We start from the raw sequence: 21632 nt of genomic DNA, 5'->3' as shown, positions 1-21632 counted from the left end.
ATTCTAATTCAAAAGAAAGGCAATGCCAAAGAATGCTCAAACTACTGCACAATTGCACTCATCTCACATGCTAGTAAAGTCATGCTCAAAATTCTCCAAGCCAGGCTTCAGCAATACATGAACCTTGAACTTCCTGATGTTCAAGCTGGTTTTAGAAAAGGCAGAGGAACCAGAGATCAAATTGCCAACATCCGCTGGATCATGGAAAAAGCAAGAGAGTTCCAGAAAAACATCTATTTCTGCTTTATTGACTATGCCAAAGCCTTTGACTGTGTGGATCACAATCAACTGTGGAAAATTCTGAAAGAGATGGGAATACCAGACCACCTGACCTGCTTCTTGAGAAATCTGTATGCAGGTCAGGAAGCAACAGTTAGAACTGGACATGGAACAACAGACTGGTTCCATATAGGAAAAGGAGTAGGTCAAGGCTGTATATTGTCACCCTGCTTATTTAATTTACATGGAGAGTACATCATGAGAAACGTTGGACTGGAAGAAATACAAGCTGGAATCAAGATTGCCGGGAGAAATATCAATAACCTCAGATATGCAGGTAACACCACCCTTATGGCAGAAAATGAAGAGGAACTAAAAAGCCTCTTGATGAAAGTGAAAGAGGAGAGTGAAAAACTTGGCTTAAAGCTCAACATTCAGAAAACGAAGATCATGGCATCTGGTCCCATCACTTCATGGGAAATAGATGGGGAAACAGCAGAAACAGTCTCAGAATTTTATTTGGGGGGCTCCCAAATCACTGCAGATGGTGATTGCAGCCATGAAATTAAAAGATGCTTACTCCTTGGAAGAAAAGTTATGACCAACCTAGATAGTATATTCAAAAGCAGAGACATTACTTTGCCAACTAAGGTCCGGCTAGTCAAGGCTATGGTTTTTCCTGAGGTCATATATGGATGTGAGAGTTGGACTGTGAAGAAGGCTGACCACTGAAGAATTGATGCTTTTGAACTGTGGTGTTGGAGAAGACTCTTGAGAGTCCCTTGGCCTGCAAGGAAATCCAACCAGTCCATTCTGAAGGAGATCAGCCCTGGGATTTCTTTGGAAGGAAAGATGATGAAGCTGAAGCTCCAGTACTTTGGCCACCTGATGCGAAGAGTTGACTCATTGGAAAAGACTCTGATGCTGGGAGGGATTGGGGGCAGGAGGAGAAGGGGACGACCGAGGATGAGATGGCTGGATGGCATCACTGACTTGATGGACGTGAGTCTGAGTGAACTCAGGGAGATGGTGATGGACAGGGAGGCCTGGCGTGCTGGGATTCATGGGGTCGCAAAGAGTCAGACATGACTGAGCGACTGAACTGAACTGATATATATATAGTATGAATAATGTGATAACTATTTTTAAAAATATATTAACTCTTTCCTAGCTAAAAAATTGTTTTGATTCCACTTGTTTTACTTCATATGAATAGAATGCTAGATTTCTAACTTATATTCACTCGAAACGTCAATAAAATTCCATGTATTTTGACATCTAGTATTACTGCTAAAAGTCTAAAAGTTTATTATCTTAGTGATTTTTCTAAAAATTGAACGAGGCTTGAAACTTCTAATCCAACTCTGAGAATATGAAGAAATACTATGCTGTAAAAAAATAAAAAACAAAACAGGAAATAAACAAATGATATAGTATTATTGACTAAAGGACAAATTTTATTCAAATTTCACAAAATTTTATGTTAGTGTCCATTATTTGTTTTCATACCTTATTCAAGATTACGCATTGTATTTAGTTGCCTTGAGCAGCTTCAGGTGAATGCAACAGATTCTGGTAAATTCTCTTTTCATTTTTATTCTGCTACAAATATTTGCTAATTTACCTTGTTATGGCTTCTTAGGTACACCCATCACTTAAAAGTAGACATTTAATTTCCAAATACCTTGATTTTAAAAAATACCTTTGATATTAATTCTCATTTTGAGAATAATTTCTCATTAAATGTGTTTTTCTCTGCAATCACACTCTGTGTTTTTTTCAGTCTTCTCCCTTTACCAAGGTTTTCAATGGCTAAGTCAAATATCTCTCTTGGTAAATGTCACATTGCACTTGAAAATATGTAGGAGTATATTCAAATCTTTTGATATTGATTTCTAACATAATTCCACAGTGATAAGACAACAGGCTTCGTATGATTTCAATACCTTTAGACTATGAAATTTTTCACCTTGTTTTATGTCCCTGGATATGTTCCAGTATCTCCTAGTTTACAGTCTATGGGAACCCAGAGAGAATTTGTATCCTACTTTTGTGTGAAAATTGTATAAATCTTAATTATGTTGAATTGATTCATGGTGCTTTCGGGTCTACTAGAACCCTCCTGCCAGTGCAAGAGACGCAGGAGATGCTGGTTTGATCCTTGAGTTGGGGTGATCCCCTGAAGGAGGGCATGGCAATCCACTCTGGTACTCTTGCCTGGAGAATCCCATGGACAGAGGAGCCTGATGGGCTACAGTCCATGGGGTCGCAAAAGGTAAGATACGACTGAAGCAACTTAGCCTGCACACATGCATACCCTTCTACTTTTCTGGATATTCATTCTTTTAATTTTTGAAAGTTTGATATTGAAACTCCAACTAAAAATCTTAATTTATCTACTTAAAGAAATAAGTGTAATATATAGTGGAACTACATAAAATTTGTTCTGTATTTTCCTAGTCTTCTACAAATGTATTCTCATACTTTCAGAATTTAAAAAATAAAAGAAAAGGAATAACAAGAACAAAGGATTACTGCACCAAAAAGTTTACAAAAACCAGCCACCTCCTCCTCTTCTTTTAGTATTGATGAAAGAAGCCTGAGTTCTAACTCAGGTAAGATGGTTCTTTGGAACACTACCACTATCTTCTTGGTCTTCTGACTTTCCCAATAAATTCACTATTCTTTGCCCCAAACCTCACCTCAGTTTACTGGCCTCTCATGCAGGGAGCAGTAAGAGCCTGGATTCGGTAGTAGGGGTGGTGTAGAAAAAAATTGAACATAGGAATATTCCTATATTCAAGAATATAGGAAGGAAAATCCATGCGGAAGTTTGTCATGGTCAAGACAATGAATAGTGGTGACTAACTGGTCAAGGGAGATGGGGAGGCAGATTCAAGAGTCAGTCAGTAGGTGCCATGTCAAGTCATCACCAGTCACCACAATCACTTTAGGTCAAATTTTTATCTCTTAAAAGGACCTCCCAATTCCTACATAGTTACTTTTGTTTTATCCCTTATATTCCTCTCTCCATTTAATATAAACAATCAATTACTAATCCACAGAAATAAACACTTAGGACTGACTTTGATATCATTTAAGGCAATTCTCTCATTAATGACAAAATAGAGTTGTTCCCCTGCTCTCTAATGCATTTTTCATGCCATTGCACAAGGACTTTTGTTTTCCACTCCTTATTTTTACTTACATAAATTCTCAAACAGAGATATATGTTCCTTCCATCATTGCTTTCATAATTTGTATTCTTTCTCCAAGGAATAGGTAGGGTTGGAAGGATGTTAAAAGAGGGACACAAAATCCATCTACAAGCAGCAATGACACTACTTACCCACTGAGCCCCTCCCTAGGGTCACTGGGCTGTAGAACACTCTCCTGAGTTGTTAGGTTCTACACTATAATCCTGCCTGCTTCCAGCCCAGTGGGTATGCCTTCCCTTGGAAAGCTCACACTTTCGTCTGTTTGGGTATGGCATTAAACAGAATGTCATTCCAGTGACACGAAGCCACCTTTGTGGCTTTTCATCAATATCTCCCATTAAGAACAGCCAAGTGAGTGTCTGATGGGCTGTGTCTGCTGGAAACTTCAATGGTTTAACAGTTCCAAACCCTGTCATACACGTCTAATGAAGGAACATACAGATTTTCAGCTTGTCACAGAATATGATGCCCATGGTATAATAGCTTTCTGTATTTCAGTGTTTACCTTTAAAAGCTCACCTGCTACTTCCATATCACTGGCACCTGTTGTTAAATTTCTAAGTAAAATAAAAAGATAGTAAGATACAGCTTGACATGTAGCATGCTATTTTCTATGTAATAAAAAAGAGAAGTAAAATTGTATACATCTGTATATGCTTGATTTGCATCAAGAAGCAACGGAAGGGCAAGGTTACCCTGGTGACGCAGTGGATAAGGATCCTCCTGTCATTGCAGGGGACATGGGTTCAAATTCTGGTCTGGGAAGATTCCACATGCCTCGGAGAAACTAAGCCTGGTGCGCCACAACTTCTGAGCCCAAGCTCTAGGGTACATGAGCCCCAGTGAATGAGCCCCTGTGCTGCAGCTATTGAAGCCTGTGCCCCTAGAGCCCGTGCTCTGCAACAGGAAGAGCCCCTGCCATGAGAAGCCAGTGCACTGCAACCAAGAGTGGCCCCTGTTCTACGCGACTAGAGGAAGCTGGAGCGCAGCAAAAAAAGACGACTAGAGAAAGCTGGGGCACAGCAAAAAAAAAAAAAAAAGACGACTAGAGGAAGCTGGGGCGCAGCAAAAAAAAGACGACTAGAGGAAGCTGGGGCACAGCAAAAAAAAAGGCGCAGTCCAGCCAAAAATAAATAGATACACACTTGAACAAAATGAAAAAGAAGAAACAAGGGAAGGGCTCCTGTGAATTCAGTGGAGCGGTCACCTGGTCCTGGAGGAGCGAGGAGCTGAGGGGAGTGAATGGAGACTCAGGTAGAAGTGATGTGTCTCAAGGTGTGGCTTTTTAGAGCATTTTGGTTTCAGACTTTGAAAATGTATTACTTTTTTAAGAAAATAAATTTTAATTTTCAAAAGTATACAAAGTAAAGAAGAAGGGGTCAGGGGAGGGATAGGTGACCAGATGGTCTCCATGCTCCCTACAGCCTCGATGGACAGGCTGGGGGAGGAGCTGAGAGAGGCCCCCCACAGGCCTGTCTCCAAAGGCAGAGGGAAAGGAGGTGGCTTGGGGTCTGGGATCTGGGGAGAGGGAGCTGTGGTCCCCAAGCCCACAGCTGCGTGGTCAGGGCCTCTCCCAGCCCTTTAGCACACAAACTTGATGGAGAAGATCCCTGGTGCCCAAGCCTCAGGCACTTTCCTTGCTCTCAGCCTGGCCTGGGCTCCCTGTCTCCTGGGGGCTTGTGGTCAGAGGCCCCATTCTGAGCTGGTCAGTCGGAGCCTCCTCCAGGCAGCGTGACTCTAGCTGACACATTTCCCCCGACCCACAAGACTGTGTCCTGAGCCACATCCAGAACAGAGCTGGGGACCCAGATGTTCCCATTTTTTGGCTCTAGACCAGCTTAGAAAAATTACGGACCCAGCCTTCCTCAGTCCTCCTCTAAGTGGAGAGAGAATGCACTCTGCTCTCAAGCGGCCTCAGGTACTCATCCCGGGAGCCAGGCATCGACTGCCAGTCATGTGACCCTTGTCTGTGTGGCTGTCTCCTGTGGAAAAATCTCTGTAGGATGGCTGATGGGCCCGGGAAATTCAGGCAAAGCTCCAATCAGCCCTCTCTAGTATCTGCACCCTCTCTGGCATGTTCTGCTGGCTTGTCAACAGGAAGTGGTCTGGTTGAGATGGGGGCACTGCAGCCAGAGCAGGACAGACGAGCCAGGAGATGATTCCTCGACTCACTAGAAGAGAGAAGGGGCTCAGTGTTTACCGAGATTCTATTACCTGCTGAGCTTCACGGGGAGACAGACCTGTATTCAAATCTGGGCTCTGACAGAGTAACTGTGTGACCTTGAGCAAATGACATAATGTTCACTCTGAGCCTCAGTCTCATCATCTGTAAGAGGATAATAATAATAATAGCCCTGAAGATGAATGAAATGGAGATAATGTCACCTGGTAAGTCTGTTGGTGCTGAAAAAAATATTGGCCACTCTCTCCCTTTGGGTCTAAGGTACAAATCAAATCCAAGCAGATTTTAAGGTCCTAAACCCACATGACTGGGTTCAAATTCAGCTCTGCCACCTACACCTGTGTGATCTTGACCAGCTAACATCTCTGTGCCTGTGAAAATGGGGACACTGTGTGCACAGTTCAGGGGCTGCTGGGAGGAGCAAATGAATCCGCAGCAGAGCTCGACCTGCAGTAAGCACAACACTTAGGACCTCTTGTAACTGTTGTGTCCACAGCAGCCCCGCTGCAGCCCAAGTCTTCAGGGCCCCTTTCTCAGCCAACAGAACCTCTGAGCTGTCACCTGAGGTTTCTTCTGGAGCCAGGCTGGTCTTTTCTGGGTCTGCTTCTGACCAGGGATGAGGAAGTGGTGGGGGTGGGGGAGCTTAGTTCAAGCCCATCTCCTCACCCCCCACTATAATCGGTATCTGTTTCCATAAATCCCTCAAGCTCTTTGCCTGGAAGGAGGGTGAGCTTCCTCAGGGAACAAAGTTCCTTAAAACCACCCATCTGGGCCACCAAGCTGCTCATAGTGTAGGGGGGTCCCTCAGATCTCTTCCCCTCCCTAGATTGGCCCTGACCAGCCTTAAAGCCAATGACACCCTCTCAGCACTACTGCCAAGGGAAGTCACTCCCCTGGTTCCGTTTGCAGCCCCCCTGCCCCTCGTGCTCCCAAGTGTCCACTGCTGCCTGCAGCATGCCATCCCTCAGGGCACCCAGTGACCACAGTGATCCATGTCCACGCTGAGCTGGGGCCAGCTGTCCCCTAGCCCAGATGACTGGCCCCAGTTACACTCTTGTTCCTAGTCTTGGATCACTCCTTATGCAAATCCCTTAAAAAAAAAAAAAGAGCTTGAGATTTCTGGTGCTTTGGGGAAAAGGAAGCACTTCCAGAATATTCTGATCCATGTCCATGCTGAGCTGGGGCCAGCTGTCCATCAGCCCAGATGACTGGCCCCAGTTACACTCTTGTTCCTAGTCTGGGATCACTCCTTATGCAAATCCCTTTAAAAAAAAAAAGAGCTTGAGATTTCTAGTGCTTTGGGGAGAAGGAAGCACTTCCAGAATATTCTGTTTCTGGACCCTGGCAGACTCTAGCAGAGGCCCCAAATCCCTCCATTGCTCTTCTCTCCTCTGGCCACTTCCCATGGGAATCTGGCACCCCATCTTTCTCCTCCCTCTCCTCCATAAACTTAATTTAAGCTTTGTTCTTGGTGTCAACCAGAAGTTGCTCAAATAATGCACAAAAGGAAACTGCTCTGCATCATTAAGCAAATAGGGCAGGGAAGCCCACAGTCCATTAGGAGGAAACCATTATTTTGTCTTGAAATAAGCATGATATGTTATAGGTATATTATTAAAAGTGTGCACATGCGTGCTCAGTCATGTCCAACTCTTTGTGACCCCATGGAGTGTAGCCCACCAGGCTCCTCGGTCCAAGGGATTTTCCAGGCAAGAACACTGGAGTGGGTTGCCATTTCCTTCTCTAGGGGATCTTCCAACCCAGGGATAAAACCTGTATCTCCTGTGTCTTCTGCATTGGCAGGCAGATTCTTTACCACTGAGCCATCTGGAAAATGCCGGGGTTTTTTTTTTTTTTTGTTTTTTGTTTTAACATAACATGAGGACAGGGAAGCCTGGCATGCTGCAGTCCATGGAGTAGCAAAGAACTGGACACAACTGAGCGACTCAACAACAACATGAGCTTACTGACTCAGGCTCCAGGCTGGATCTCCTGGCCAGGATATATTCCATTTCTTCAGCCTTTAGTGGAAATGTTTGAGAATTCCTGGATTTGGTGCTATCTCATTTAATCCTCCTAAAAGCACCACGGCCTTGTGTGATGGACATCTCCAGGGAGGGGAACCACTGAGAACCTAAACTCCCCACTATATTTGTGGATGTCCCCATTGTGTATTTGTGACAGACTGGGCTTCACCCTAATAAGAAACTTAAAAGGTCAGATAAATATTGGACCTGCCCCACAAGTGGGGCCTGGACACACACCTAGGGAGCAGGTAACAAACAGACACAGGTCAGATTAGAATTCCTTCTGCAGGGCCTGAAGCAGCATCTAGTGTGTACTTTCAATGGCTGTGGTGCCTGCACCAGCTGACCTTGACTGTGCCCTGGCTGCCCAGCTCACTTCCTTCCTGCTCTGAGAATGGTCCCTCCATAATAATTCTCCAAGCTACCCAGCATCCTTCTAGTACAGTTGTTCTCTGCTAAAGTTGCCAGGGAGATTCTCCACAGGGTGTAATCATGCCTAAAAGCAGGTGCTATTATCTCCATTTTCTGGTTGAGGAAACTGAGGCTTAGAGCGGCATAGACTGAGCACAGGTCTACTGTGTCCCAGGCTGAGCTCTGGTCTCAGTTCAGGGTTGGGGGACTTGAGACATGTAAGGGGGAAGTCCCTGAGATGACAAAGAGGGACTGGGAGAAGTTCTCAGTGGCTGGAGAGAGAGATCATGAGGCTGGAGAGGTAGAAAGGGGTCTGAGCTCACAGGGCTTTGGAGGTGATGTTTTGGAGTCTTTGTTTCTACCGAAGAGAAGCTTTCAAAGGTATCTTAGTTTGAGGTTAGTCCAAAACAGGCTTTGAGGGAAAGAATGGAAACAGGAATCAGTTAGAAGCTTATGGCAGGTGTCCAGCTGAGATGGACGGATGAATCTGGACCAGGTAGCCCTACAGAAGAGGAAGAGTGGGTGGATTCATGAGTGTTTGGTGAAGAGCATCTGTGAAGGTGGTGCCATTGACTGAGATGGGAAAGATGAGGAAGGATCAGTGTGTGTGTGCGGAGGTGGTCCAGAGGTTCAAGAGATGTGATTGGATATGGTGAGTGTGAGGAGTCCTGAGACATCCAGAGGGAGAGATCAGGAGGCAGCTGGATTTGACTCTGGACCCCAACCAAGATCAACTCCAGAGGCAGGAATTCCAGAGTTTTCATCATACAGCCTATTCACTTCATTCAATATCTTCATAAATGTGTACTATGCCCACCCACCTAAAAGAGCAGCCTGGCCACTCATACCCACACACTCCAATAACTCTTCTCACCAGTTTTCCTTCTTCGTGGCATTTATCATCCACTGACCTAATACTGCCTACTGGTTATACATGATCCATCTTCTGTACTAGAGTGTCAGCTCTATGAGGACAGAGTTCTCTCTGTCCAGACCTAGAACAGTGCCTGGCACACACTCGGTGCACAAGGATATTTGTCTATTGAGTGGAGTCTTAAAGCCATCAGACTGGATGAGAACACACACAGAACATGGCACCCAGAGAAGATGTGATCTAGCTCTAAGTCCTGAGGACCTGAGACCCTCAGATGATGAGGAGGAGCAGGAGGAGGGAGGGAAAGGGGGAGGAGATGCTGAGCTGCAGGAGCGGCTCTTCCTTTATTAGGATCATGGTGACGGTGCTGTTTGTGGGTCCCCACCTCCCGCAGCCCAGTGCTGGGCACCCTGTCTATGGGATCTCAGTCCCCTTCTCAGCCCTTTGATGGAGGAGAGCCTGATCTCATAGAGGGAGACACAGAGTCAGGAGGGCTGACTGAAGCTGGGGTCTCTCTAGAGCATCAGGCTCTCCTTCCCCGTGACTGGGCTTCATCCACTGAGAGCTGGCTGTGCAGGAGGCAGGGGCCAGGGGTGGGGGCGGGGCCACAGCACACGCTGTCCTCTGGGGTCTTGACCCTCACCTTGGGGCCACCTAGGAGGTGGGGGGGGCCTCCTCAGGTTTTCCCTGCCCTGGGGCATGCAAACCCCAGAGCCAGGAGCAGAACGTCAGGTTAGATTTCCTTCAGGAAAGATTTTCCTCTGGGAATCCTGGCCCCTTTTCTTTCCAGGAAGCCTGACCCTCTGGAAGGAATTTGGGCCAGGAGTCAGGGAGCCTGGGGGTCACCTTCCAAGCCAAGCTGTACCACTGCCCCAGCCCCCTCCCAGTCTCAGCTCATTGGCTGAGTGAGGGCATCTAGAAGGTCCCTGGAAAGTGAGTCAAGTTGCTTCAGTTCTGTTCAGCTCTTTGCAATCCCATTGACTGCAGCCCACCAAGATCCTCTGTCCATCGGATTCTCCAAGCAAGAATACTCGAGAGGGTTGCATGCCCTCCACCAGGGGGTCTTCCTGACCCAGGGATCAAACCCAGTTCTCCTGCATTGCAGGCAGATTCTTTATCATCTGAGCCACTAGGGAAGCCCAAGAATACCGGAGAGGTCTCTGGAGCCGCCCCCTAACCTTGTCAAAGACCCAGCCCCTCACTTTTCCTGCCAGAGTATCCATCAGGCTGGTTCTGCCTGCAAGTCAGCCTGGAGGAGAGATAGTCGAAGTGCTCTCCCTGGTGGCCGGTCATAATCAGACAGGCAGCCACACCCAGCAGCTTCTGAGGTTCATGAAAATAGTTAACAGTAGAAGCCATGACCCTAAACCCTAGAGCCTGGACAGGAAAGAATCCTGAGAGGTCAGGCTACAGCTCCCTGCCCTCCCAGACCAGGTTCCCAAAGGTCAGTGGTACAAATGGCAGGTATGGCCACTGTAAAGTTAAGTCAAAAGCACAGTAGTTTGAGGTCATTTGAACTTGGATTTGAATTCCCTGAGTTCTTAACCTCACCTGGAGAACTTCATGCTTGCGGTGGGCTGTTATGACATATCCTGCCGTGCCGTGCCCTCTCTCTGCATGAACAGGTAGCCAAGGGAGATGGCAGGGGCGAGGCTGGACCAGTGACCGGAATCCCCTGGAGGTGCTCAGCCCTTAGGCCAGTGGCTCATCCGTGGCTGCACAGCACAGTCATCTGGCCCTCGGGCTGAGCTTCTCAAAGTGTGGGCTCCCTGCCTGCTGCACAGCCAGCTCTCAGTGGAGGAAGCCCCACCCAGAGGTCCTACAACAGCACCCCCTCTGCTGTTGGCAAGCTTGCCAGAAATATCCTGAGAGGGTCAAGATGCCAGGCAGGGTCCGATTGGAGCCTCCTTGCCCTTCCCCCAGCCCACCAGCCTCCCTACAGGGACCTTGGGACAGGAGCCAGCCATACAGACAAGGGCCACATGGATGGACCACCTACACTGGCCCCCAAGACAGATAGTCAGGTGCCTGAGGCTGCAGGAGAGAAGAGACCCTCTTTTCTCCACTCAGAGGTGGATAGAGGAAGGCTGACTCTGTGATCCTTCCAAGAAGCAGCTCCAGGGTCAGAGAATGGACCTGGGCTCTGTTCTACACCAGGCTCTGGCCACAGTCTGAGCCTGGTGTCAGCCAGGAGGCTCTGGCTGGCCGGCTGAGGAAGGAGTCTTTGGCCGCTGCTCTGGGATGCAGGGAGGCCAGGCCAGGCAGGGAGCAAGGGAAGGGCCTGATGCCTGGGCACCCGGGGTCTTCTCCATCAGCTGTGTGTACTAAAGGGCTGGAGTTGGCCTGGCCACTCAACAAGTGGGCTTGGGGGCCACAGCTCCTTATTATAGACCAGGGTTCTTGGCCTCCTTAATCAATAGAAATTGATTTGGTGCAGTCCAGGTGCAAGCAAGGGTTGCAGCAAAGGGTCCAAGATCACAGCCTGTCTTATATCCAGATCCCTGGACCCAAGGCGCCTCCCTTCCCTCTGCTTTTGGAGACAGCCTGTGGGGGCATCTCTCAGCCCTTCCCCAGCCTGTCCATCAGGGCTGCAGGGAATATGGAGACCATCTGGCTTTCGATCCCTCCCCTGACCCTTCTTTTCCACTTGGTATATTTTTCAAACTTTAATTTTGTTTTCTTAAAAAAGCAATTTGCTTACATGTTTCAAAATCAAAATGTCAAAAAGGCCATATTGTGAGAAATCTCCCTTATACCCATGGCTCCATCCACTTTCCCCTCAACTCCCCCACCAACACCAGGTATCTGAGTCTAAAAGAGGGCATCAGGGGACATCACAAGTTGGTGAAGAAACTGCAGGTGAAAAGAATCTAGAGTCCCTGGGCTGAGCCTCAGTCCGTACAAAAGCCTTGAGGATCAAGTACACCATGTCAGCCACATAAACCAGCAGGTTGATGCCTGTCAGGATGGCCACAACCAGTCGCTGGTCCCAGACGCAGACAAAGGTAGTGAGTTGATCACTGCAGCTCATATCGCTGGACCGCTGGGGCTGCCCCCCCAGCTTCTCCTGGAACTGGTAGAGGGGCCAGAGGATCACTGCGGTGGCATAGAGGAGGACGGAGAGCACAGTCTGCACCCACAGTAAAACGGGGAGGCGGAGGGGCAGCTTTTTGTCATTGTCACAGTCACATCCATTTACAAAGTAGTTTACGGCCCCCAGGATGAAGCAGATGGAGTACACGAAAACGCACCACACCAGGGCTGGCTGGTGCCGGTACAGGTCGGTGTTGCTGATGAAGGGGAAGATGACACAGGCCAGATAGTTCTCCAGCCTCCTGAGCACACCTGGGAAGGTGGGCACAAAGCAGACCATGTCGCCGGGTCGGACACAGACCCAGGCCACTTCGATGACATAAAGCAGAGCAGCCATGCAGGAGAAGGCGGTGGCGGTGATGGCGCGGTTCTGGGCAGAGCCTGGAGAAAAGACCTGGATGTAGGAGGTGCCGAAGATAAGGGAAGTCACGATGTAAATGATGACGAAGTAGGAGGAAAGAGCATGAAGAAAACCATCCCAGGAGCAAGGGAGGTGGCGCTGCAGCCCACATAACTCCACTATGGAGATGATGAGGCTCATGGCAAAGCAGAGACTCCAGATGAACATGCACCAGTTAGCCAGGCCCTCATTCCAAATGCCCAGGCTGGCCCCCAGTGAGAAGGACATGCAGGTGGAGAGCAGCTGCCCTACACGGAGGAAAAACCCCATAGTGGGCTTGGAAGCCAGGCCTGAGGACCAGCTCATGGTGATGGTGCCGGTCAGGCAGGTCAACGTCACCACTGTTGTAACCTTGCTTGTTCTTCAACCAAAGGCTTGTAAACAGTTTAAACACAGCTCCGGATTTGACGCTCTGAGTTCAGTTTTGCTTTGCCGGTTAAGCTCTGTTTCTGTCTCCGTTCTTTTTTCTCTAGAAAATGTATGACCGCTGACCCCTAGAACTGATGTGCTGATCTGAACAAAGTAATGACCATGCTCACCTTCTCAAATTCCAGCAAGGCAGCCCAGAGGTTAATGTAAAGTCTCCCCAGATAGAAGCACAGCGCACCTCTGGCTCACAGCCTGCGACCGTTTCAGCTTCCCTCCTTGTATAAATTCCCGCTGAGCCTTGCCCTGTTGGGAGCTGGTCCTTTTGCTCAGTGATCCACCTTCTCCCCTGCTCGCCGGCTTGCTTGACATAAAGCTACTTTTCTTCTGCCCATTACTTATCTCTCAGTACTGGCTTCTTCAGGGATGAGCTCAAGCCTGAGCTGGGTGACAATGTTACACATCCAGGCAGCAGTCAAGTCCCTGGGGTTCCTGCCCTCTCCCTCTTCCTGGGACGAAAGGGACAGTGCGGCTGGGAAAGTTGGGCTGCCCACTGCTCCCAGTGAAGATCTGTAGGTATTTTTTCAGCAGCTGTGACCTTGCTCACAGCCTGCTTTCACTTTCTGTTGAGAGCCGGAAACTGGCCTCTGATGGAGCAGCCAAGCTCTTGACATAGTGAGTAAAAGAGCATGCATCCTGTGAGCCCCGCTTCCCCCTTATTTGGGCATATTCTTTGCTCTTTGGACTTTGGGGTCAGTAGAATGCTGCAGGAGTGGGGAATGGCTTATCTGTGACTCTGTACAACTCTCTTCCCAAGGAAGAATTGGTTTGGTTGCTTTAAATCTGTTTTGGGGGAGCCGGTGAAGTGGGGGGAGGGGTCTACATCTGTCCCTTCTAGAAGTCCACTGGCATGCATCTTGGCAGATTGGCAACACTAGAGCCATTACGTGGTAGGTAACCATGAATAAAATGTTTTTTTATGTTTGGGAACGCATGTACACCCGTGGTGGATTCATGTCAATGTATGGCAAAACCAATATAGAATTGTAAAGTAAAATTAAAAAAAAGAAAAAGAAAAGAAAAAAAATAATTTTAATATAGCCCAAGTCGTGTATGTTTTCGATTCTGAAGAACAGTGGCCCTGGAATGGGTCTCTAAATGACTATTTTCCAGTTAGAATTCTTTTGTCAATGATCTGATAAGTGGGAGGCTTTCCTGTTCCTCATGATAAAGATTCTTCCAACAAGGGCACCAAATTAAAAGCAAAAAGAAAATGAAACTGTGAAAAGCCTGCCTCCTTTACAGGGGTGACTTTGCAGGCAAGGGAGGAAGAAGAGGGGGTCTGCTTTTTAGTGAACTGAACCCACACCAACCTCTATGGTTTCTGTCCTGGTGCCCCAGGCAGGGGATGCCAGGGTCTGTGCCCCCTTCTCCCCAGGCTCTGGAAGGAGAAGGGTTCTAGTGCAGAGGCAGGGTTGGGAGGAAGAGCCTCAGCATCCCCACAGCTTGAGGAAGAAATGTGGTATGAAGTAGTTTCTCCTTTTAAGATCCCACAGGACACTCAATTTGCCTGGAGTGTGTCCCTTACAAGGGGAGAGGGAGGGAAAGTGGATTTTCGCTAAGACAATTCCCTTTGTTTGAATGCTCAATGACAGCCAGTTGGCTGTTGTTGGACATACAATCTTTTTTTCACCTCAGACCTACTAAACTGGAAAAAAGAAAATCGTCCATACCAAGACGATTCACAAAAAATGGTGGAAATGTTCATTAGTACTTTTTTTAACCCACCACCCAACATGGGCTGATGCAGACACGGGTGGTGATTGTATTCACAGCGGAGGAGCGGCACTTTGTCCCAGACAAATCCTGATACTCGTCTCTCGGTATTTGGCTTCTTGAGGACTGAAGAGACAAGCCTGAGTTCAGTAACACAGCCACAAGGTAAGGGGCCTCCAGAAGCTCAAAGAGGCAAAAAGGGACCCTTTCTTGGGGCATCAGAGACAGCACAGCCCTGCTGACACGTTGTTTCAAAACACTGACCTCCGGAACTGTGAGAGAACACATTTCTGTTGTTTTAAGCCACCAGGCTTGTGATAATAGCCCTAGGAAACTTTCAAGATGAACTTCCAGAAATGAAAAATATATTCTTGTCATATAGTTTCTACAGTTTCCAGAAAAACTTGCTGACCTCCTGCTCTAGAGCATGGTGGTCACATGGATCCCAGGATCCCTTGTCATATCCTGTGTCCTCAGTGTCTGACACTCACAGGGAAGGGTCCACTGATCTAGAGAAGGGGGGTCAGTCCAAATGCCCACAGGAGCCATGAGGGAAGGAAATAAGTAAAGGGGACGGAGAGGACAAGTGTCCCAGGAGAGGACCAGCTGCACCTGTTGGGGGTGGTGGAAAAGCAAGATGTGGTGTGTGATGATATGGTCTCATGTTTTTAAAACAGGGAAAAAAGATACAGATACTCCTTACAAACATGTGAATGTATGTACACACATGTCTACATATGATCAGAACCTGTGAAATGTGTTGAAGGCTGTACATGAAGTTGAGGACCTGGATGCCCCCTGGATGAGGGGATGGACACTCTTGGCCACGCCCAAGAGGGGGAATGGGGCACTTTTGAGATGATCACTGTCCTGCTTTATGTCAATTAAACATGAGAAGAAGAAAATGTAGAAAATACTAAACAGAGATGAAAACGATAAATAATATAAACAGCAGAGCATTTGCTCATCTTCAACCACCCCAAGGGAATATAGCCCAGTGACACCAGATCTCCTGCGGCTTGAAAAGGAGCAGGAAATGTGGATTTTCATGTGAAATTCAAACACTTTGCAGCTACCAAATGCAACAGAAATAAATAACACCAATTCTATACCATCTCTTTCTGAAAACACTGAAGAGACACCAAACACATCCTTGGATCACCTCCAATACAAACTGGTTTGCAACCTCTGACCTGGAGCAAATCAAGCTTGTATGTGCTATGTCCAGAATGAGGTAAGGGCCTTCTGGGTCCTCTGTGAAGGAGAGAGGAGGAGAGAGAGGAGAGAGGCAGCTGGCATTGATTGAGTATGCCATGTGACAGGCCTTCTGATAAGCTGTTCACATGATTTCGTTAATTAAAGAAGGTATTGAGCCCTTTGCACAGATAAGAAAACTGAGGCTCTGGTGAGTAACTTTCCCAGAATCATCCAGCTATGAAATGTCTGCCAAAGGTCCAGAGCCTCCTTGTAACTCTGGTGACCATCTCCCCTCCTCCTTCTCTGCCCTTCTGGCACCTCCTCCTTCCTTCCTTTATCATGGCCATGACCTTCCCGGCTCCCTGTCTTCCAGTCCACACGCCCGGCTGCTGGGCAGGCAGGGCTCAGCCATATCCAGGCTGTGCTCTGACAGGGGCACCATGTCCAGGCTCACAGATGAGAGTGGAGGAAGGGCTGCTGGGAAACTCAGGCAAACCTGCTGCTTCCCAGTTGGGCAACTGAGGCCCAGAGTGGACACATGCCTTACCCAGGGTCACACAGCAGGAACACTCATGCCTCTCCTTCCCCAAGCCCTCCTTCTGTCCCATTGTGCACAGCTGCTCAGTCGTGCCCAGCACTTTGCAACCGCATGGACTATAGTCTGCCAGACTCCTCTGTCCATGGGGATTCTCCAGGCAAGAACACTGGAGTGGGTTGCCATGCCCTCCTCCAGGAGATCTTCCCAACCCAGGGATCAAACCCAGGTCTCCCGCATTGTAGGTAGATTCTTAAAATGTCAGAGCCACCAGGGTAGCCCAGGAATACTGGAAAGGGTAGTCTATGCCTTCTCCAGGGGATCTTTCTGACCCGGGGATGAAGCAGGGTCTTCTACATTCCAGGTAGATTCTTCACCAGGTGAGCTACCAGGGAATCACCTCTGTCCCTGGATCCAAAGCTGTCATTTCTCCTGGGAAGGAAATCCCAGATGAGTTCTGGGAGGTTGGTGGGAATAGACTGGAAAACAGCGAGCAGGACACCCCAGCCTCCCTCACCCCAGTGCCCTCCCCGCCCCAGCAGTGCCCACTGGGACGCCCGCAGGCTCCAGGGCTCCACTGCCAGCTTTGTGAGTCCAGGGAGGTTCTCAGGTTTGCTCTGTGTTTCTCTTTCCAGCCTCAGCTTGTCCCAGGGTTTATTATCAGCAAAGGTGATGTAATAATCCCCTGATGGCAGGAAGCTGGCTGGGGCTCAGGGTGCTGGCCCTTCAGCCCTGGGGGCCTCTCAGCAAATAGTCCCTTGGAAGCAGGGAAGCTGTCCCTGAGGAGGGGGCAGGCTGGGAGGGGCCTCACTCCCCCACACTGGACCCTGGAGGAGCCCCTGTGTGAGTAGGACTGCAGCCCTGGCTGGCGGGACTGTCTTGGGCAGGTGACCTGGGCAATTCCGTGGTCTCCAGGGTCACCGCCACTCTGGCCATGTGTCCCTGTCACAGCCCTGAAACCCCTTCAGGCCCCTGTTCTCCTGTTTCAGTTCCAGTCCAGGCCCCTCCTCCATGGGAAGGTTGTCTCCATGCCTGCATCCCTTCTGGGTTAGAAGACCCCTACTGGGCTGCTTCAGGGCCACTGGGACCCTGGAATCCCCCCCACCCAGTCATCTCCACTCTTCCACTCCTACCCTGGTCCCAATCCCGGTGCCTTCTCAGGGCTGTCTCCTCCCAGGGGTCCTTCAGGGGCCTCCTGTTTCAGCTCTTGCCATTAAAAGGGGACCGATCATCCGTCCATCCCCACCCCCTCCCTGGATGCCCTGAAAGGCTCCCCATCAGCATCAGTCACAGCATCCTTGTTCATTTCCAATCCCTTCTTCCCAGCTTGGAAGCTGCTAACCAGTCTCCCAGGCCAGGAGAATCCTCACAGGTAGGACTACTCCTAAATCTTTCCAGACTCCCACCTGGATGACAGTTTTGGAACTTAAGAGCTCAACATTATGCTAATTTATTCTGTGTTTCTTCCATTATACTCCTTGATGCTTGGAGTCATGCTGAGTTGGGGTCTCCCTTCCCCAATGCAGAAGAGTCACATGTGAAGGCAAAATTGGGGGAGGGGATTCACAACAGCCCCTACTTCCTATGTCATCTTGTCCCCATGGCCTTGCTCTCACCCCATGGGCTCCTCCCTGTTCAGACCTGGTGGGGCTGTGTCCTCTCAGATGGCAGCTCCTTCTAGTGATGGCTGCAGGGAGGACAGTCCGGGACACGTGTCTCCAGGTTACTGTGGAAGGAGGCCGTGGGCCTGAAGGTGGGTCCTGGGTCCCAGGACTCCCACCCTCAAGGGACCTGCTGACATGTGGGCTGTAGAGCAAAGTGCTCAAACCCACAGCTTTGCTATTTTTATTTGGGGTTTACGCTTTCTAGCTTTTTCACCGTGGTCCCCCAGCCTTAGTTTTCTCATCCGTGAATGGATTAGCAGACTTTCCTGGTGGTCCAGTAGCTGTTTCACTGAAGGGGGCACAGGCTCAAACACAGGTTGGGGAATTTCCACATACCATGCAGCGCAGCTGAAAATAATTGCATTAACAATGCAATCCACTACTTCTTTTCTGAACTCATGGGCTCAGATGTGCTTGTTATTCAGAATTTTTAAGTCAGACAGGTACATGGTGAATCTACTCTATATGCCATAACACTCGGCCTTGTGTCTGAAAGCACCTTGAAATAAACACATTAGTGTTTTGGCAACTGAATTATAATCAGACATGTTACTGTTTCAGCAACATAAATTGTCTCAACTTTGTTCAAGTCAAGTTTGTTACTAAACAATTAAACTTTTTCTTTCATTTTGGAGAGAGTTGAAATTTGGGATTGTAGAAAACTATCACTGTAACCAGAGCTTTCCAGATAGTAATAGTGGTAAAGAATCTACCTGCCAGTGTTGGAGACGCAAGAGACAGGGGTTTGATCCTGGGGTTGGAGAAGATATCCTGGAATAGGAAGCAGCTATCCACTCCATTATTCTTGCCTGGGAAATCCCAAGGACAGAGAAACCTGGTGGGCCACAGCCTATGGAGTCAGAAAGAATCAGACACGACTCCATTCTTATACCCTGTATGGCTGTAGATAATGGCATACAGAGCAAAGAGCTAAAAAATGTGCATGGCTTTGTGGCTAGACTCAACTCACCTTTGAGATAAGACAAGCTTCTTGACAAAGCCAAGGGTGACGGGTGGGGAGAATAAATGTAGAGCAGCTGTGCTGTTACCAGGTGTCTGGTTCTAACTCCACAGATTCTGAGCCTCAGCCATCACAGGGCCCTGTGTCATTTCCAGACGTCTGACTTAATCCACCTCCAGAGCTAGGTCTTTCTCTGGTGGGTCCTCAGCAAAGACTACTGCCATCCTGGTGTCGGTGACATGCCTGACCATCACAGCACCATGTCCACCAACAGGACATTCACTTTGTCCATCTCAGCTTCTTTGGACACCATATGGTTCTACCTGCGCCTGCCGCAGCTGTTCTCCACTTGTGTGGCCTTCTCGCTGGTGGCCAGCATGGGCACTGGGAGAGGGGATGTAGGCAACTGGTTCATGGCCATCTGGTGCTTCTGTTTCGCTGTGACCCTCATCATCTTCATTGCTGAGTTATGTAAGCTCCGGTCCCCCTTCGTTTCTTCTGGTACCACCTCCTCAACACCTACACCTGCTATGCCGCCCTCCTCTGCCCCTCGGCCTCTGTCATCTACTCCATCACCTTTGTCCGGTTGCTGTTCAGTCACCAAGTCATGTCCGACTCTTTGTGACCCTGTGGACTGCAGCACGCCAGGCCTCTATGTCCCTCACTGTCTCCGGAGTTTGCCCAAGTTCACGTCCAGCTGTGCAACATGGAATACAAGCTGCCTGTCAAGGTTGTGCACACCCTGCTCATCGTCCTCCTCTACACCAGCGCTCTGGTCCTCTGGCCACTCTACCAGTTCTATGAGAGGTTGGGTGGGAAGCCCCAGCGGTCCAGTGATGAGGACTGCATTGATGGGCTCACCGCCTACATGTGTGCCTGGGACCAGCGCCTGGCTGTGGCCGTCCTGACGGCCTCCAACCTGCTGGTTTATGTGGCTGGCCTGGTGTACTGGGCCCGCCAGCTCTCTGTAGGAACTAAGGGCCTGCCCAGCACTCCTGATTCCCTCCGCTTATAGGAGGTATCCTCACCAAGCTCTGACATCCTCTGACATCCTTAGTGGACGTGAACTTGGGCAAACTCTGGAGACAGTGAGGGACATAGAGGCCTGGCGTGCTGCAGTCCACAGGGTAACAAAGAGTCGGACATGACTTGGTGTCTGAACATCAACAACAGCTGATCTTCTCTTCCTGGCTCCCTGTTGCCTTAATGGTCCAGTAGCGAGTGACGAGAATGAAGACAGAACACAAAATCTGGTGTAATGGGTCAGGGGACCTGCAGCCTCTGTTGGACTGAGGTGCAGAGTCCACTCTGAGTCCAGTTTTTATTCCTAATTGCAGACTACAAGACTTTCTTTGATCTTATCTTTCTCAAGACATGGGCTGGTTTAAGCACGAACTCCTAAATGTCATGGACTTCATTGACATAGCCCAGGTCTCCTTGTTTTTACTCCAGGCCTTTCCCTTCCAGGCTAGTCTCAGGAACAATCAGCAAGTACTAGGCAGTATTCATGCCTGGCGCCTACGCAGTGTTTCAAAGTCCATGCTTTCGTGATCTTGGTCATACTCCCTTCTGGGTCTGGCCTTGGGGTTTGTAACAAGGCTATTATTCCAAGAAAAACAGGAAAGATAATCATTAACTTAGTTTCTTAATATATACTGTTTTTCCAGCTTCTATTTCTGTGGAATTTCTCAAGGCTGGGTAAGTACATTATTAGGAAGTCCCAGTAAATCTCTCCATTTTTATTTTCGCAGGCATAGATACACCATTCGAACAACTTCTTTCTTCATCAGTTCTTGGATGGTTTCTTTTGGTTTCTCTCATTTATCTGAGGATTAGACACAAAACAGTCAAAAATATATATCCTGATATTATAGTACTAAGCAATCCTCCTTCTAGAGGGGTTTAGTTTATGTAAACCTTCCTCAATTTCTTCAAATTAGTTTCTGGGAGTAGTTGTAAGTGAGCATTCTGCATATTAGAAATAGTAGCCTGTAACTGAGAAATATCTAAGGATAGATTATTACAAACATGTCCTCTCAAATGTTTAGATAATTGATCCCAAGTATATCCCAAGCACTTCGATTACACTTATGAAGTGTGCCACAAAATGAAGAGATATTCCAATCATACTTCAGATGAATTTGTAATTTTAAAATTTTGTACTCTGTCCCCTAGTAGGAGAACTGCGTTGTCTAACTCAATCAATTGTTCATTAATTTCTTGGTCTGTGTGAGTCTGACTTCCCCAGGCAGAACTTGCATTCTGGTGCCACCTCTGTACAAATGTAGTCATTTGTATAGTTTGATGCAGTACCACCCCGGCTACTGCCATGGTTGTGGCTATAGCAATAATTCTCATAACAGCTACTATAACGAGTCCAATAAACCTTTTGGAATGTTGCAGTACTTTCTTTATAACCTTTAAAAGAGCATGTGCTTCAAGGGAGCCTTCCCAAGGTCCGGTTTGATTTGCTGGAAGCCATATCCCCAGTCTCCTTCCTAATATAACAAATGAGTGATTAGAATTATAAAGTGAAGAATTTAAGCAGGTATATAATTTTCCGTCCTGGCAAGAAAGTTCCTGTACGTTTGCATTGATAGAAATTGTTCCTTTCAAGAGCACATAAGGATCGCTCACACAAGCCTGAATATAAAATGTCCAATTTGTACTGGTATTAAATGTCAATGAATAATTAGTTTTATCAGAATA

The 21632-nt window shown here is 48.1% G+C and overlaps 1 protein-coding gene across 1 annotated transcript; it reads right to left on the bottom strand.

Moving 5' to 3' along the window:
• Positions 1–8508: 8508 nt before the first annotated feature.
• On the bottom strand, positions 8509–12694 carry LOC120875360 (myeloid-associated differentiation marker-like). Its single transcript, XM_040257125.1, has 2 exons — positions 11834–12694; positions 8509–8559 (listed from the first exon to the last, which is right to left on the bottom strand). The coding sequence occupies exons 1-2, from the start codon at positions 12692–12694 to the stop codon at positions 8509–8511; spliced, it is 912 nt and encodes a 303-aa protein (XP_040113059.1).
• Between the last annotated feature and the right edge of the window lie 8938 nt (positions 12695–21632).

This window comes from Oryx dammah, unplaced genomic scaffold (genome assembly GCF_014754425.2).
Source record: "Oryx dammah isolate SB20612 unplaced genomic scaffold, SCBI_Odam_1.1 HiC_scaffold_16, whole genome shotgun sequence".
In the NCBI taxonomy this organism is placed as follows: Eukaryota; Metazoa; Chordata; class Mammalia; order Artiodactyla; family Bovidae; genus Oryx; species Oryx dammah.
The sequence above is the reverse complement of the archived record's forward strand: the minus strand, read 5'-3'. Positions and strand labels throughout refer to the sequence as shown.

Bases quoted from the DNA above. Each gene is read 5' to 3' on its own strand.
- LOC120875360 (XM_040257125.1), bottom strand. From the start codon at position 12,694: ATGGGGTTTTTCCTCCGTGTAGGGCAGCTGCTCTCCACCTGCATGTCC. The intron at 8,560-11,833 runs GTACGGACTGAG...CCTCTTCTGTAG, and splicing joins ACTTGATCCTCAAGGCTTTT to GGCTACCTGGTCCAGATTCA.